General features: G+C 40.4%; 1 protein-coding gene and 1 long non-coding RNA gene across 16 annotated transcripts in view; one reads left to right on the top strand and one right to left on the bottom strand.

The window, feature by feature from the left end:
- The window catches only part of epb41l2 (erythrocyte membrane protein band 4.1-like 2), a 50962-nt gene extending 45560 nt beyond the window's left edge, over positions 1 to 5402 (top strand). For 14 of the 15 annotated variants that reach the window (XM_086263682.1, XM_086263666.1, XM_086263678.1 and 11 more), the window contains 4 exons: positions 62 to 160; positions 325 to 405; positions 1641 to 1752; positions 2089 to 5402. In XM_086263682.1, coding sequence (XP_086119808.1) covers positions 62 to 160; positions 325 to 405; positions 1641 to 1742 — 282 coding nt within the window. In that variant the 3' untranslated portion in view covers positions 1743 to 1752; positions 2089 to 5402. The remainder of the gene's footprint in view (positions 1 to 61; positions 161 to 324; positions 406 to 1640; positions 1753 to 2088) is intronic. The other variant, XM_086263673.1, reaches the window with a different exon arrangement.
- On the bottom strand, positions 4765 to 10684 carry LOC147312378 (uncharacterized). Its single transcript, XR_015124998.1, has 3 exons — positions 10407 to 10684; positions 8069 to 8256; positions 4765 to 5759 (listed from the first exon to the last, which is right to left on the bottom strand). It is a non-coding gene; the product is annotated as an uncharacterized LOC147312378 (long non-coding RNA).
- Between the last annotated feature and the right edge of the window lie 2006 nt (positions 10685 to 12690).

Below are 12690 nucleotides of genomic sequence, written 5' to 3'. Positions count from 1 at the left end.
CGAGTTTTATTTATTTATTTCTTTTAAACATCAGCTAATGATCTCTTTTTGTCTCTCTCAGTTGGATGGTAATGGTGATGGTGAGCCTGGAGTGTTGATGACTGCTCAGACAATCACCTCTGAATCTTTGTGTACTACAACAACCACACATATTACCAAGGTACGAACAGACACACACCCTAAAACACACACACGTTCATTTCTGTTGAGCCTGTGTCTTTGTGACATAGGGGACATAATTTCATTATGCTATCTTAATTTAAATGCTGTACTGCAGCCATTTGCAAACTTCCCAATTTGAAATGTGGTGATCTTTTGTTGCAGACGCTAAAGGGCGGTCTATCAGAGACGAGGATTGAAAAACGCATCGTCATTACTGGAGACTGTGACATCGACCACGACCAGGTCAGTTTTCAGGGACGCAGCCTTTCCCCTCTGCTTTGCCTCGTGTTCCAACAACTGGGCTCATGGGGTCTTTTCTTCCCACCAAACGTGGATGGTGTGAAAGTCTCTAAAAGAGTCATCTTAGATAAATAAACCACATCCAAGTCCAAACTTGGCAGCTTTAAATTTAAGATCCTTGTTCTGCAGATTGACTCATAAGGAAATAATTTTCTCTCATTTAGAAGATTTAAGAGAATAGATGGGTTTCTGGGACATGTCAATCATGTTACTTGCAGTCTTAATGCTACGTTTTATTTTTGAATCACTTATTTGACACACGCCATCAGATCCACCCATATTCCACTCATTGTTGGAATCTGCTGCTGTGACTTCTTCACCACATCTTTTCATGTATAAAATGTTGGCATACTGCTTTTTTTTTTTTCCTCCTGCAGTGACTAATTTCACATACTATGTTTTTCTGTGATTGTCACATTTCCTCAGTGACAATCAGAGTACAGTAAAATACACACTGCACAGAGGAGATCACATCTCAGTTAGTCCAGTCCAGATGTATGAAAATTAACCTTTGTAAATACTTTAAACTAGCTTCCTAAAGACCCCAGCAAAAATAATTGATCCATTCTGCCAGCCTTAATTTGAGCCATCTCTTAATTATCAATTATGCAATTTTTGTGCACTGTTTGCCAGATTCAGATACTTAAAAAGCAATACTAAAAAGTCTCATTGTCCATATTGGGGTGTAGCGATACAGGTACTTAGGCAGCGCAACATTTATTGAGAGTGGTTGCTAGCAGGTTGCCACAGTCTCCAGTAGATAACATGGAAAACTCCAGAGAGATCTTTTCACCTGTGTGAATAGCTTCATGGGAATTCATGTCAAACTGCATGTAGCCCTGAAATGTTTGGGACGGTAAATGTCTCTTTCATCTCTTTGCATGCTCGTCTTTTTGTTTAAGTTGCCTGTCTGGTTTAATTCGCTGGATTTACACAAAAACAACAGATTTGGATATCACTGAGATGGGTTTTATTTGAGTGAATTCTTCTTCTAAATGCATTTTACTTGATCCGAAGAAGTAAAATGTCACACTGACCGTAAATCCAGCACATATGTCTTTTTCTGTTTGCTTCTTCTTTTATTTTTCATTTAACTCCACCATTTCCCCCCCTCCTTCCCCCTCCACTGCCTGCTGTGCTCGGTGCTTCCACCATGTGGTTGCCCATCGGTACTGCAGGCACTGGCCCAGGCCATTAAGGAGGCCAAAGAGCAACATCCTGACATGTCTGTTACCAGAGTGGTGGTTCATAAAGAAACTGAGCTGGCTGAGGAGGATTGACTGAACTCAGGTAATGATAAAAATAGTAGCTTATCATCATCATCATCATCATCATTATTATTATTATTATTATTATTATTATTATTATTATTATTATTATTATTATTAATCTTTTTATATTTGATAGGGAAAGGTTTATTTAGCGGTGCATGTGGAGAAGCTGCTAAAGAAACCAGCTGCCATCACACATGCTGCAACAGTTGAAAAGAGAAAAAGGGAAAAGAGGCATTAGATTTTGGAAGGAGTACAAGGAGAACATTTTGATTAGGAAACCAGTGTCGTTTCATCATCGCAGTGCCCCAGGCTGATTACTCCCCCACCCCCCACCCCCTCTCTTTTTCCCCAGAGCTGAAGGGCCCGTCATGACTGTTTTTTCTTTGTCGAACGACCTTCATCACCCACGACGATCAGCCTTGACTGACGGGAGAGGAGGAGGAGGAGAAGAAGAGGAGCTTAAAGAACAGGGAGAGAAGGGTTTGACAAATGGACCGAAGTTGCCATTCTCTTCCTTTCTTATTGTCTGTGGTGCGATCTAAATCCCTCACTGCAAAACCAAGAAAAAGAAAAAAAAAATCTCTCATTGTTTCTGAGGGAACAAAAAGAACCACTTTGTTAGCATAACAATTGTAGCTTTTTATTTTTTTTTTTTTTAGTTGTGCTTTTTCTGTAACTGTTTTATAAACAGATGATAGCATGTTTGTCCTCTATCACAAAGATGAAACTAGGGATGCACTGATAACCAATCTGGATGAAACTGTATCCTGCATTGATCATTTTGTACCAGTACTGATGACCTTCAGCTAACGTTTCTTACAATAACAGCACGCTGAGATGCTCAAGTAGAGAAAGCTTTTTATCATAACAGTGAGGTTATGCACCTGTACTTGGGTTCCGGTGCATTGGCATAGAAAGGTAACTTGTTAAATTACAGCTCCCCCTCTTGCTTCATGGTGATGTAAATGGAGAGTAATATAATAGTTTATAAGGAACATGAAGGAAACAGGGTGTCACAACTTGGTCTGCTCTTTTTTTTTTTTTTTTAATTAGTATAACACACTCACTCTCACATATTCACAGGTGAATGGTAGAAACGTTGCACCTCACATTATCACTTCTACTTCCTGATCATTAGAGAAGAGCGGGAGCTGTAACTTCAACATCTGCAGGAGAGTCATCCAGGTCTTTTGGTTCTGTTATTTCTTTTTTTTTTTTCCTGTATAGTTATTATTCATCCACATTCCTTGTGTGTGACTAGCAGCCGAGTGAGTGCATTTTCAGTTCAATTCACTTTTTTTGCTAAACTGGAAGAAGAGACGGGTTTTGAACATTTTAAATAGGGTCGGCGAGCTTCAGCAGTAGTTCGAAAATGTAGGTGGAATAAATTCCATCAATTTTACAGTTTTAAATTTTTTTTAAGCTAAACTGAAGGTGGATTTGAACTGAAAATGACAACTTCTGCACAGTAAAAATGAAGGTTATCAATGGGAGCAGCTTTTCACTCCCCAGGCTCGTCCACTGTACGACACTAACCATTCCCGCTGGGCCTGAGGGGGAGCGAGGGAGACATAAACTGACTTTGGATTGGGAGACCGGAGCTGTAAAGTGAAGGATAATTGGGAGATTGCCCGATAAGTACCAGGGAATAAAAGAGAATTTGAATAATAATTCATGTTTTCTTGTATCCCACAGTGAAGTATTTTAATATTCTGAAGGCTTAATGCATAATGCAAAATTAACACTGCTATTTAAATTATTCAGAATGAGTTTTGTGCTCCAACTAGCACAGGTACCAAAATGAGGATGACTTGAAAGCAGCTCAGACTCAAATTAATGCAGCCTGCTAACTGCCAAGGAGCCCGTTTGCCGCCGTAGTTCAGCTCAGTTCATCGCCGGCTTCTTTTCATACCTGCTTGATATGATAGAGTATGGGATTAAATTCAGCATGTCTTCTTCACGCAGTTTAATCTTCCAGGAGTCTCGAGTGAGTCTAGGTAGGACGCTACCACGTCAATTGGTTTGAGAGCGTGTGGACTATCTCTGCTCATACAGCGCGTCGGGCTGCTTTGTAACTGTTTCACTACAGCTAAACGTTTCTCTGCATGTTCTTTTTGTTTTTATTTTGGTTACATTTCATTCAGCCGATTTCCACGTTGTTCACCACAAAAAAACCGCAACGCTCTGAATCTGTCACCACACTTCAAACTGAGGCAAAAAAAACAAAAGTTACAATGCACCAGCCAAAATGCAGCTTAAAGGGAAGTGTATCAGAGGGTTTGAAGTGCTCTTGAAACCCCCTAAATGGAAACTCATTATGTTTTATTCATTTTCTGTCCTTTTACTCTGCAAAAAACAAAAAAAGAAAGTGAACTAAATTGTAGCTTTGTGTAAATATTGGGGGCATTAAATGTGCTAGGTGCTTGGTCTCGTGCATTTATTTTGACGCGCATTTTTAGCATAAGCAGCATAAAGGCAAAGTCATGTTCTCCTGAAATTTAGCTGATTGTAAGTGAAGAAGTGCCACTGATTTAGTATAATAAACATTCCACCTTAGACTGGTCTGGATTAATCTACGTCTCCCTCTTTGACTGGACGTGTTTTAAATGGGAGACAAAAGGATATTTTATTTCATTTTTAGAAATAAAAAAGGAAGAAAAAACTGCTAATCAGCTTTTTAACTTGATGAGTAATCACTGCCCAATTTGACCCATTTTAAAACTTTTGTAGTTAAGCGTGCTCATCAAACTGAGAGCTGAAGCTTTTTTAAAATCAGGAAACGCAGGTCTGAGCTCTACTATGCAGTTAAATGACATTCCACGAGGGGGAAGCTTTAACCTCGAACCCTCTTGTAAAGAGACAAAGCAGCAGAAAAGCATTTTTTTTTTCTTTATAAAAATGTAAACCGTGCAACACTAGGCAGCTTTGGAAGCTTTTGATGTTCCAAAAAACAAACAAAAAGAAAAAAAGCCTTTGGTAATATCACAGTGACCACATTTGTAGATTTTTCTTTTTCATAATTTCTCATCTTTTCTCTGTGATCTAGTTGTTTAAAGGTGGGATTTCTTGTTCCCCCTCCATTTTGCATATTTGTAAAATTGTTGCAGTGTCGTTGTTTTTTTTGAAAACCACTACAAATGGAAATTTCTGCCACTGTTTTCCTTTTTGTACGTTTAGCCCCAGCTTTAACCGCTTTTCCGGGTTCTTCTGGGCTCTCTTAACCAATCACATGAGCTTTGAGGCTGCGGAATCGGATTTTCCCAAATGTGTCATGTTACGTTAGGTTACACCAAGAAAAGTTTTACCAACCTCTACGCCTGTGAATCCACATCAGAGAACGTTAAATCCACATGGTGTCATAGCAGGTTATAATTGGAGGATCCTCTGAACACTTAAATCTCAGGCTTTGTTTCACACTCTGGAGAAACGGGAAACCAGCACAGTTTTTATATTTTATTAATAAAATAAAACTCACACAAACAAAGGAAACTTTACAGAAACTCATTTTGGAAAACCTACCAACTGCCTCATTGCTCTCTGTTAGCTAACCAGTGATCACCAGTAGGGTTTTTTCTGTCTAGCAGCTTAAATGTCTTGTATCTCCCCCCACACAGCCACTCCTCCCCCCTGTGTAACACTGTTTAAATAAAGGATTGTTATACTCGCTTCATTTCCTCATTCATTTCCTTGGAAGTGTGATTGAAAATGTGTGCAGCATATTTATTAGACATAATACCTAAAACTTAAATCCATGTGTAAATTATGCTTTTTAATTCATGTCAGTCGGGTGAGGCAGACGACGTCGGTGTCTTCAATGTCCAGCATGATGTGGCCCCTCAGGAGAGAGCACATAGTGTCATATACAGAGGGTGTTCCTTCATTTGTGTTAAAATGTGTCCGTTCATGACTGTCAGGCGCAGAAATGAGATCCAGCATTTCTTCTGTGCCGTCCTCTGTGGACATGCCTGTGGGTGGCGCTGATGGAGCTTCTGTCCTGCGCTAGCTTCAACAGATCAGCGTCAGCTGTGGATGAAAGATTAGAGATGAAGACTAAAAACAGAAGAAAACTGGAATGTTATGAGCTCTATGTGTAATATTTTAGTCTTTTTAACATTTACTATTGTAACTAGAATGAAGTTTAATTTTGTTATTTATACAATATTTTATATAAGTTTTATATATTCCACTTTGAATTAATTTAGACATTATTTTCATCAGTTGAAATCTTGGTGCCACAGGCTTGTCATTTCAGTTCTGCGTGGGGCGATGGTGTTGGTTAACAGAATGGCCCAGGGGAAAAAGCTGTTAGTGAGTCTGGAGGTGTAGGACCTGATTGACCCAAGGCACCGACCAGAGGGCAGTGGGGCAAACGGGTGGTGGGTGGGGTGCAAATGGTCACCTGTGATGACCCTAGTTGTCTTGAGACTGGAGGATTTAAGGATAGCCTCCAGGGGTGGCAGAGGGTAGTAGATGATTTTTCTGGGCAGTGTTAATTTACACTGTGCACAGCCTTTTTTCCCTCAGTTATCAACTGAGTACCAAACACCCAGGCAGTATAGGAGAGCACGCTCTCCATTCAAGCAAGGTAGAAGGCTGGCAGCAGCTTGTGGTCCAGGTTGTTCTTCCTGAGGACATGGAGGAAGTGCAGCCACTGTTGGCCCTTCCTTACTAGAACATTGGTGTTGTGGGTCCAGGTGAGATCAGTGGAGATGTGGGTGCCCAGAAACCTGAAGGTGGAGACATATTCCACCTGTTCTCCATTGATAATGAGATGGGAGTGGAGCTCTCTGCGCCTCTATTACGAGTTCTTTTGTTTTAGGGACTGCCTGCTGTGCTCGGTGCTGCCACTGTGTGGTTGCCCAGCACCAGGCAAGTACTTAGGTATAGTAGGCTCTGCTTAAAAAATGCTCAGTTGGTGTTAAGAGGCCCCAAACTGTGCCATGAGAACATCCCCTACATCATTATAGCACCAGCAGCAGCCTAAACTGCTGGTACAGTCTGATGTGCTGTGTGTTCAGAGATGCTCTTCTGCATACCTTGGTTGTAAGCAGTGGCTATTTGAGTTTATGTTGCTTGAAGAAGTCTGACCAGTCTTCTGTAACATCAACAAGGCATTTTCACCAAGGAAACTGACGCTCACTGCCACTTTCCTTTTTTTGTTTTTATCTTTTAGCAATGCTGGTACCTTGTGTGGTACCAGATGCAGGCTTTTGAACTGAGTGCGTATAACAATTCGGCACTCAACAATTCACCTCTTTATGCAGTGTCCATGTTTTCCAAAAAGAATTTCAAACTTTGACCACAGAACAGTTTTCCACTCTGTCTCAGTCCAGCGTTCATGATCACGTATGGCTTCGTCTTTGCACAATAAAGCTTTAACCTGCATGTGTGGATGGCACAGTATTCACAGACAGTGATTACAGGAAGTGTTCCTGAGCCCATGAAGTAGTTTCCGTGCCAGAATCATGTCTGTTTTTAACACCGTGATGGCAATTAACCTAATTAGTTGCTAAATGTTCCTCTGGCTTTTTCTTTTACTTTTCCAGCCTTTTGTTGCACTTTCCCCAACTTTGACACACATTACTGCCATTAAATTCAAAATGAGCTAATATTTGTCATCAAATAGTAAAATGTCTGTAAAACTCTTTCTACTGTTGTGATTTGCCATCTAGAACACAGACCCAGATTTGTTTCTCACCAACATAAATAGAAGCTTTGTGTAATTTGAGCACCACTGACAAACAGTATGCGTTTGATTACCTGTAAATGATTGTAATTAGCATGCGAATAAACAGCAGACAATGTAAAATCACAAAAAATTGCACACTTTCTTGCTTTGATGCCCAATCACGCCCAGCAGTCATTCCCACATGATTGTCTTTTAAAAACGGGTCACAAAAGAGTCAGATTTTCTCAAAAAGCAGCTGGAGTTCCCCATGATTGATTTTTCTACACATGAATAATCTTTTTATTAATATATCCACTTTGAACCAGAGCAGATGGTGAAAGCACAGCCATGATCATAACAGGATGTGTGTACACGTCTATGTTTTACGGCCGCACAAAGAACAAATGGGTCCGATTTAGCCGGCAAAAGCAACACCTGTGCACACATATAGATGAAGGAAAAGGCATGTTTCCAGGTTTTTCATGTGTTGAGTAATCTAAAGCCTGTGGCAGTCCTCTCTCACTACGCATCCACAAAAACCAGGCCAGTGTAACTAATTGTCAGAGTGTAGTTTAGTTTGGGTTCTTTGTTGTTTACCTGTGGGTCACGTGAGTTGTAATATACTGTTCAAATAATACTGTGAGTGAGTATGAGAAATGCCCACCCTGTCTGAGTTTCCAACTGAGGAGGATGATCAGTGCTAGCAGCAGCAGAGAGACAGACAGGAAGAGCATCAGTCCAAACAGCCACACTGGAAAAAAGCTGCCTGCATCACTGTTTGACATCGTGATGCTTCCCTGCAGGAACAGAGCCAGATCAGCCCAGGGGGAAGTCAGCACAGCCATGTTAGTCCTGTGAAGCAACAGAAACGGGGAGAACATCAGGTCTGCTGTGGCGATATGATCACAGAACACATCAACGCGAGTACTTTAATGTGTCGGACCGACAACAGCTAAGTTTTAGGTTAAATAACAAATAAGTAACAGTAGTGCTGACGACTTTTCTTTCAGTTAAAGCCCAAAATCTCTTTGGTCTGCAGCTGCTTTTGTAGTATGAAGCATTTACTGTACAAGAAACGTACACTAGCAAGTACCAGCTTAACCCCCCACACCTAGTGTATCATATTTGATACATGAGTTTTTGAGACTAACCCCTCTGAAAAAAATTAATAAATAAATTTAGTAATAAATATTTTGCCAAAACAAAACCCAACAACAAATATGATATAAATTAAAACTCAAATATGTGAATTGGCCACCTCTCCCTGAGCCTGGGAGTTTTTCCTTCCCACTGTCGCCAAAGTGCTTGCTCATAGGGGATCATGTGATTGTTGGGGGTTTCTTTGTTTTATCATTGTAGGGTCTACCTTGCAATATAAAGAAAATAAAATTCAAATAAAATTGAATTGAAAATAGAACTTTATTTTCAGAATTACAATTGCCTGGCAATTATTTCATGGTTCAGGCTTTAAAGGGTTAATAAAAGCAGACTATTTTTAGTAGCCAAGCGTGTGTATGCCAATCAAAGGTTGGAATAAACACCAGACATCAAATAAGAAACGTGTGTTCCAAATTTCTTTTAAATCGATTTCTCAGTACAACCATTCTGTGTGTAGTTTTCGCTTCTGGTTGATTGGTTTTAGTTAAGGGTGGAACTGAATAAACTTGTATACATTCTCAAACCAATGATCTTAGAACATACACAACCAGAGTAGCTGTCCCTTTGGATCAGATTCAGAATAAACTGTATTGTCATTGCACCGTATGGTTAAAAACTACAACACAACAAAAAGGGACATATCGGGGAACGTCTTTGATCAGCATTTAATCCTGATAGGTTTTCTTTTGAACTTGCCTAGGACATGCTGTGTGCTCATCAGAGGCAACCGCAATCAATGACCATTGCACAGCTGCAGGCTGTACTCATCCAGGAATGGACATCTGGACACTACACAGATGGGTGATTGCTTAAATATGTATTTCTATATGATTAGAAGTGTAAACTGTGACAATGCAACACTCCAGACTTGCAGCAATGTTGCTTCCATGCTTGGTGTTAAAGCCTCTATAGTCTAAATTATGGATAATCCTTTGCAGTCATGACATTTATATATTTTGTGTTTCAAACACTGGTTTTGATACAAAGTTTAGAATGATATTTATTTAAAATAATAATTCCCTGCAGGTTCAGCTAACCTTGCTGAAACTTGAATCATAGTTTTCATCCCTTTCAAGCGGCCTTGTCGGTCTCAGTGCAGGTTATGAAATGATAACTGTAACATGTAATCTATTGTTCGAGTTCCTTCGCACGTGTTTTCCCTCATTCACATGAACATGTGCTTTTATGGATTCACTTGTGTCCATGTACACACAGTGCATTTGGAAAATATTCACACTGCAGAGTTGTTACTTTTTTTAAAACAAAGTATCGAGGGAAGGCTGCGACAGCTTATGTACACGTTATAAAGTTGTTTGATTTTTAACAAAATTGCAGTTTAAAGCTATTTTTTCCCACTTTCTCATTATGGGGTGAAATAAAAAATAAATCTGTTTTGGAAGAAGGCTGTAACATGACAAAATGTGGTCATGTGAGGTGCTGTGAGTACTTTCCAGATGCGCTCTGAGTGGCATGTTCCCAAAAGCTTTGTATTAGGAACAAGACTGTTTGATCTCGGTCATGGTTTAGACTAAAATACAAAAGTTCACGGCAGTTTCACCACTTTTTTTCTTGGTTGCCTGGGTTACGTGTCCCCTCAGAGGAGCGTTGAAAACATGCACGATGCAAGCAAGAAATGTACTTCCACTTAAAGTACAGTTCATACAGTTCATGTCCACGGACAAATAGCTTGCACATTTGTGACTGTTTCACTCTTTGGCCATGAAACCTTGTGCTCATTTTGTCCATACGAACGTGTACAGTCAGTACAGATAAAGCAGGATCACCTATACAAAACATGAATCACACTCACAGTTATCATTAACACTACAACCAAATCTACTTACGGTTTTTAGGCCCCCAGTAATGCAGCTTTGAAGGCCTTTAGGTGGAAATGACCTACAGATGTTCTCCAGAGATTAATGAGTTTTGTCCTTGCTGACGTTAAGCTGTCTTTTAAAGAAATCAGTCAGTTGCTCCTGACGCCGCTGAGATTATGCAGGAAAAATAAATCTCGTGTTTTTATTTCCACAGTGAGAAAATGAGCTAAAAGAAGTCCAGTTCTTTGTTTCTTCTTTTTAGTGTGTTTGCTTCCTGTGTTTCTCTGTCCCCGACTCACTTTGATTGGGAGAAACAGCACTGCTGTTGACAATGTGAACTTTGTTCTGTTTCAACAGTCGAACCGTGTGATTAGTAAGATTAGTTTTACTGGACCGTGTGTGTGTGTGTGTGTGTGTGTGTGTGTGTGTGTGTGTGTGTTTAGTAAGAGGATTGGTGCATGTTACTGTATGCACTGGTGTCCTTAAACCGTTTGAATCTGGGAAATAATTTACATGTTATGCTTCTGTGCTTGTTTGTGTGCACTGTGGCTTTCTGCAGTGTTGATCATTGAACCTTAGACCTTTGTGCTTACTGCGTCATAAAAGAAAACCTCACAACACATGCAGTTTTTCAGCTGTTCTCTCAACTCTTTTGCCTTTCTCTGCTTTCGAGCACTCTCTGCACCAACAAACACTGATGCCGTTTTGGTTGATGGCATCACTGATTAGTTTCAAACACAACTGATAACCGTAATCTGGACGATATCACTACAACATATCCATCCATCCATTCTCTTTAGCTTATCCTTATAAAGATTGTGGTGGTGGAGCGTCTCAAACAGGCTCTAGTGCTGGTGAGCACGGGGCCCACTAGAGGATGTTGGGTCCTCAGGCCACCCTCATGGAGTCTGTTTCTGATGGTTGCTCAGAGACTTTCACACCAGTGGCCTGCTGACCATGCCACTAAATCACAAAGAATGCAGTACTGAATCAGACAGTTTGCATTAAAATGCAGAGATACATGGCATGCATATGCAATCTGTGTAGGTTCTCTGTCATCCAGGTCATGGTAGTCTAAGGATCTTGAAAATAAACTAGCTGGACTTCTTTAAATTTCGTGAAAATGTTTCATCTTTTATTTTATCTAGCTACTTAGACATATACAATATATCTCCGTAATCAGTCACAGGCACAAGTTTGTTTTTTTTCTTGGCTCACAGGTCACACCACACTCACCACAAACTTTATTGGGTACACCTATTCAGGTGCTCGATCACACAAATATATAATCAGCCAGTCACATGGCAGCAACCCAATGTATTTAGGCATGTAGACATGGTCAAAAAAACACTGAAGTTCAAACTGAGCAACAAATTGGGGGAAGAAAGGCGATTTTGTTTAGTCTGACACGGTTCTGCCACATGGTTGGTGCCAGACAGATTGGTCTGACTGCTGATCTACAGGGATTGCCCCACACAAATATCTCTAGGATTTACAGAGAACTGTCTGAAAAAAAAAAAGATCCAGTTATTGGCAGCTTCCTGTGTCAAAATACCTTGTTGGTGTCAGAGGATAGATGGCTTTGAGCTGATAGGAAGGGAACAGTAACTCAAATAACCACTCATTACAACCAAGGTCTGCAGAAGAGCACGTGTGATAAAACATTAAACCTTGCAGCAGATGACCTATTGCAGCAGACGACCACACTGGCTACACTCAACTTCTCAGCCAAGAACAGGAAACTGAGGCTATAACTCATCCAGTCTCAACAAAATTGGATAATTCAAGATTGTCCATGTTACTTAGCTTAGTTAGTTTCTTGAACATGATCCAATAGAGCACCTTTGGGATGTGGTGGAATGGAGGGAGCTCTTGTAGGGTGTTCATGGTCTGTAGTCGTCTGTATCCATAGTGGTCGAAGAAACAAAGAGTGGTGAACCAGTGACAGGGTCATGGAGCGAAGTTGGCCCCTGTGGTCCAATCTAACAGGTGAGCTACTGTAACTCAAATTGCCTAAGAAGGTAATGCTGGATCTGATAGAAAGGCAAGAAAATACACAGTGCATCACTGTTTGTTGCTGTTTGGGCACCAACACAATATTAGGCAGGTGGTCATAATGTTATGCTGAGTGATGTATCCTTGCTTGTATGTGACAAAGTTTAAGTATCTTTGTCCTTTTTGCAGTTTGACATTCTGCTTCCAGTCTCCCCATCAAACATTTAAACAGAACATTGCTTTCAGGCTTTTGGGTGAAATCACAGACACAATCTGGCTACAGCCAGTAAGAACTCAGGTTAACTGTGTGATGCTG

Source organism: Aulonocara sp. 'chitande type north' Nkhata Bay, linkage group LG15, assembly GCF_057382095.1.
Source record: "Aulonocara sp. 'chitande type north' Nkhata Bay isolate Kocher_YH1m ecotype deep benthic linkage group LG15, A_spYH_male_GT1.1, whole genome shotgun sequence".
In the NCBI taxonomy this organism is placed as follows: Eukaryota; Metazoa; Chordata; class Actinopteri; order Cichliformes; family Cichlidae; genus Aulonocara; species Aulonocara sp. 'chitande type north' Nkhata Bay.
The sequence above is the reverse complement of the archived record's forward strand: the minus strand, read 5'-3'. Positions and strand labels throughout refer to the sequence as shown.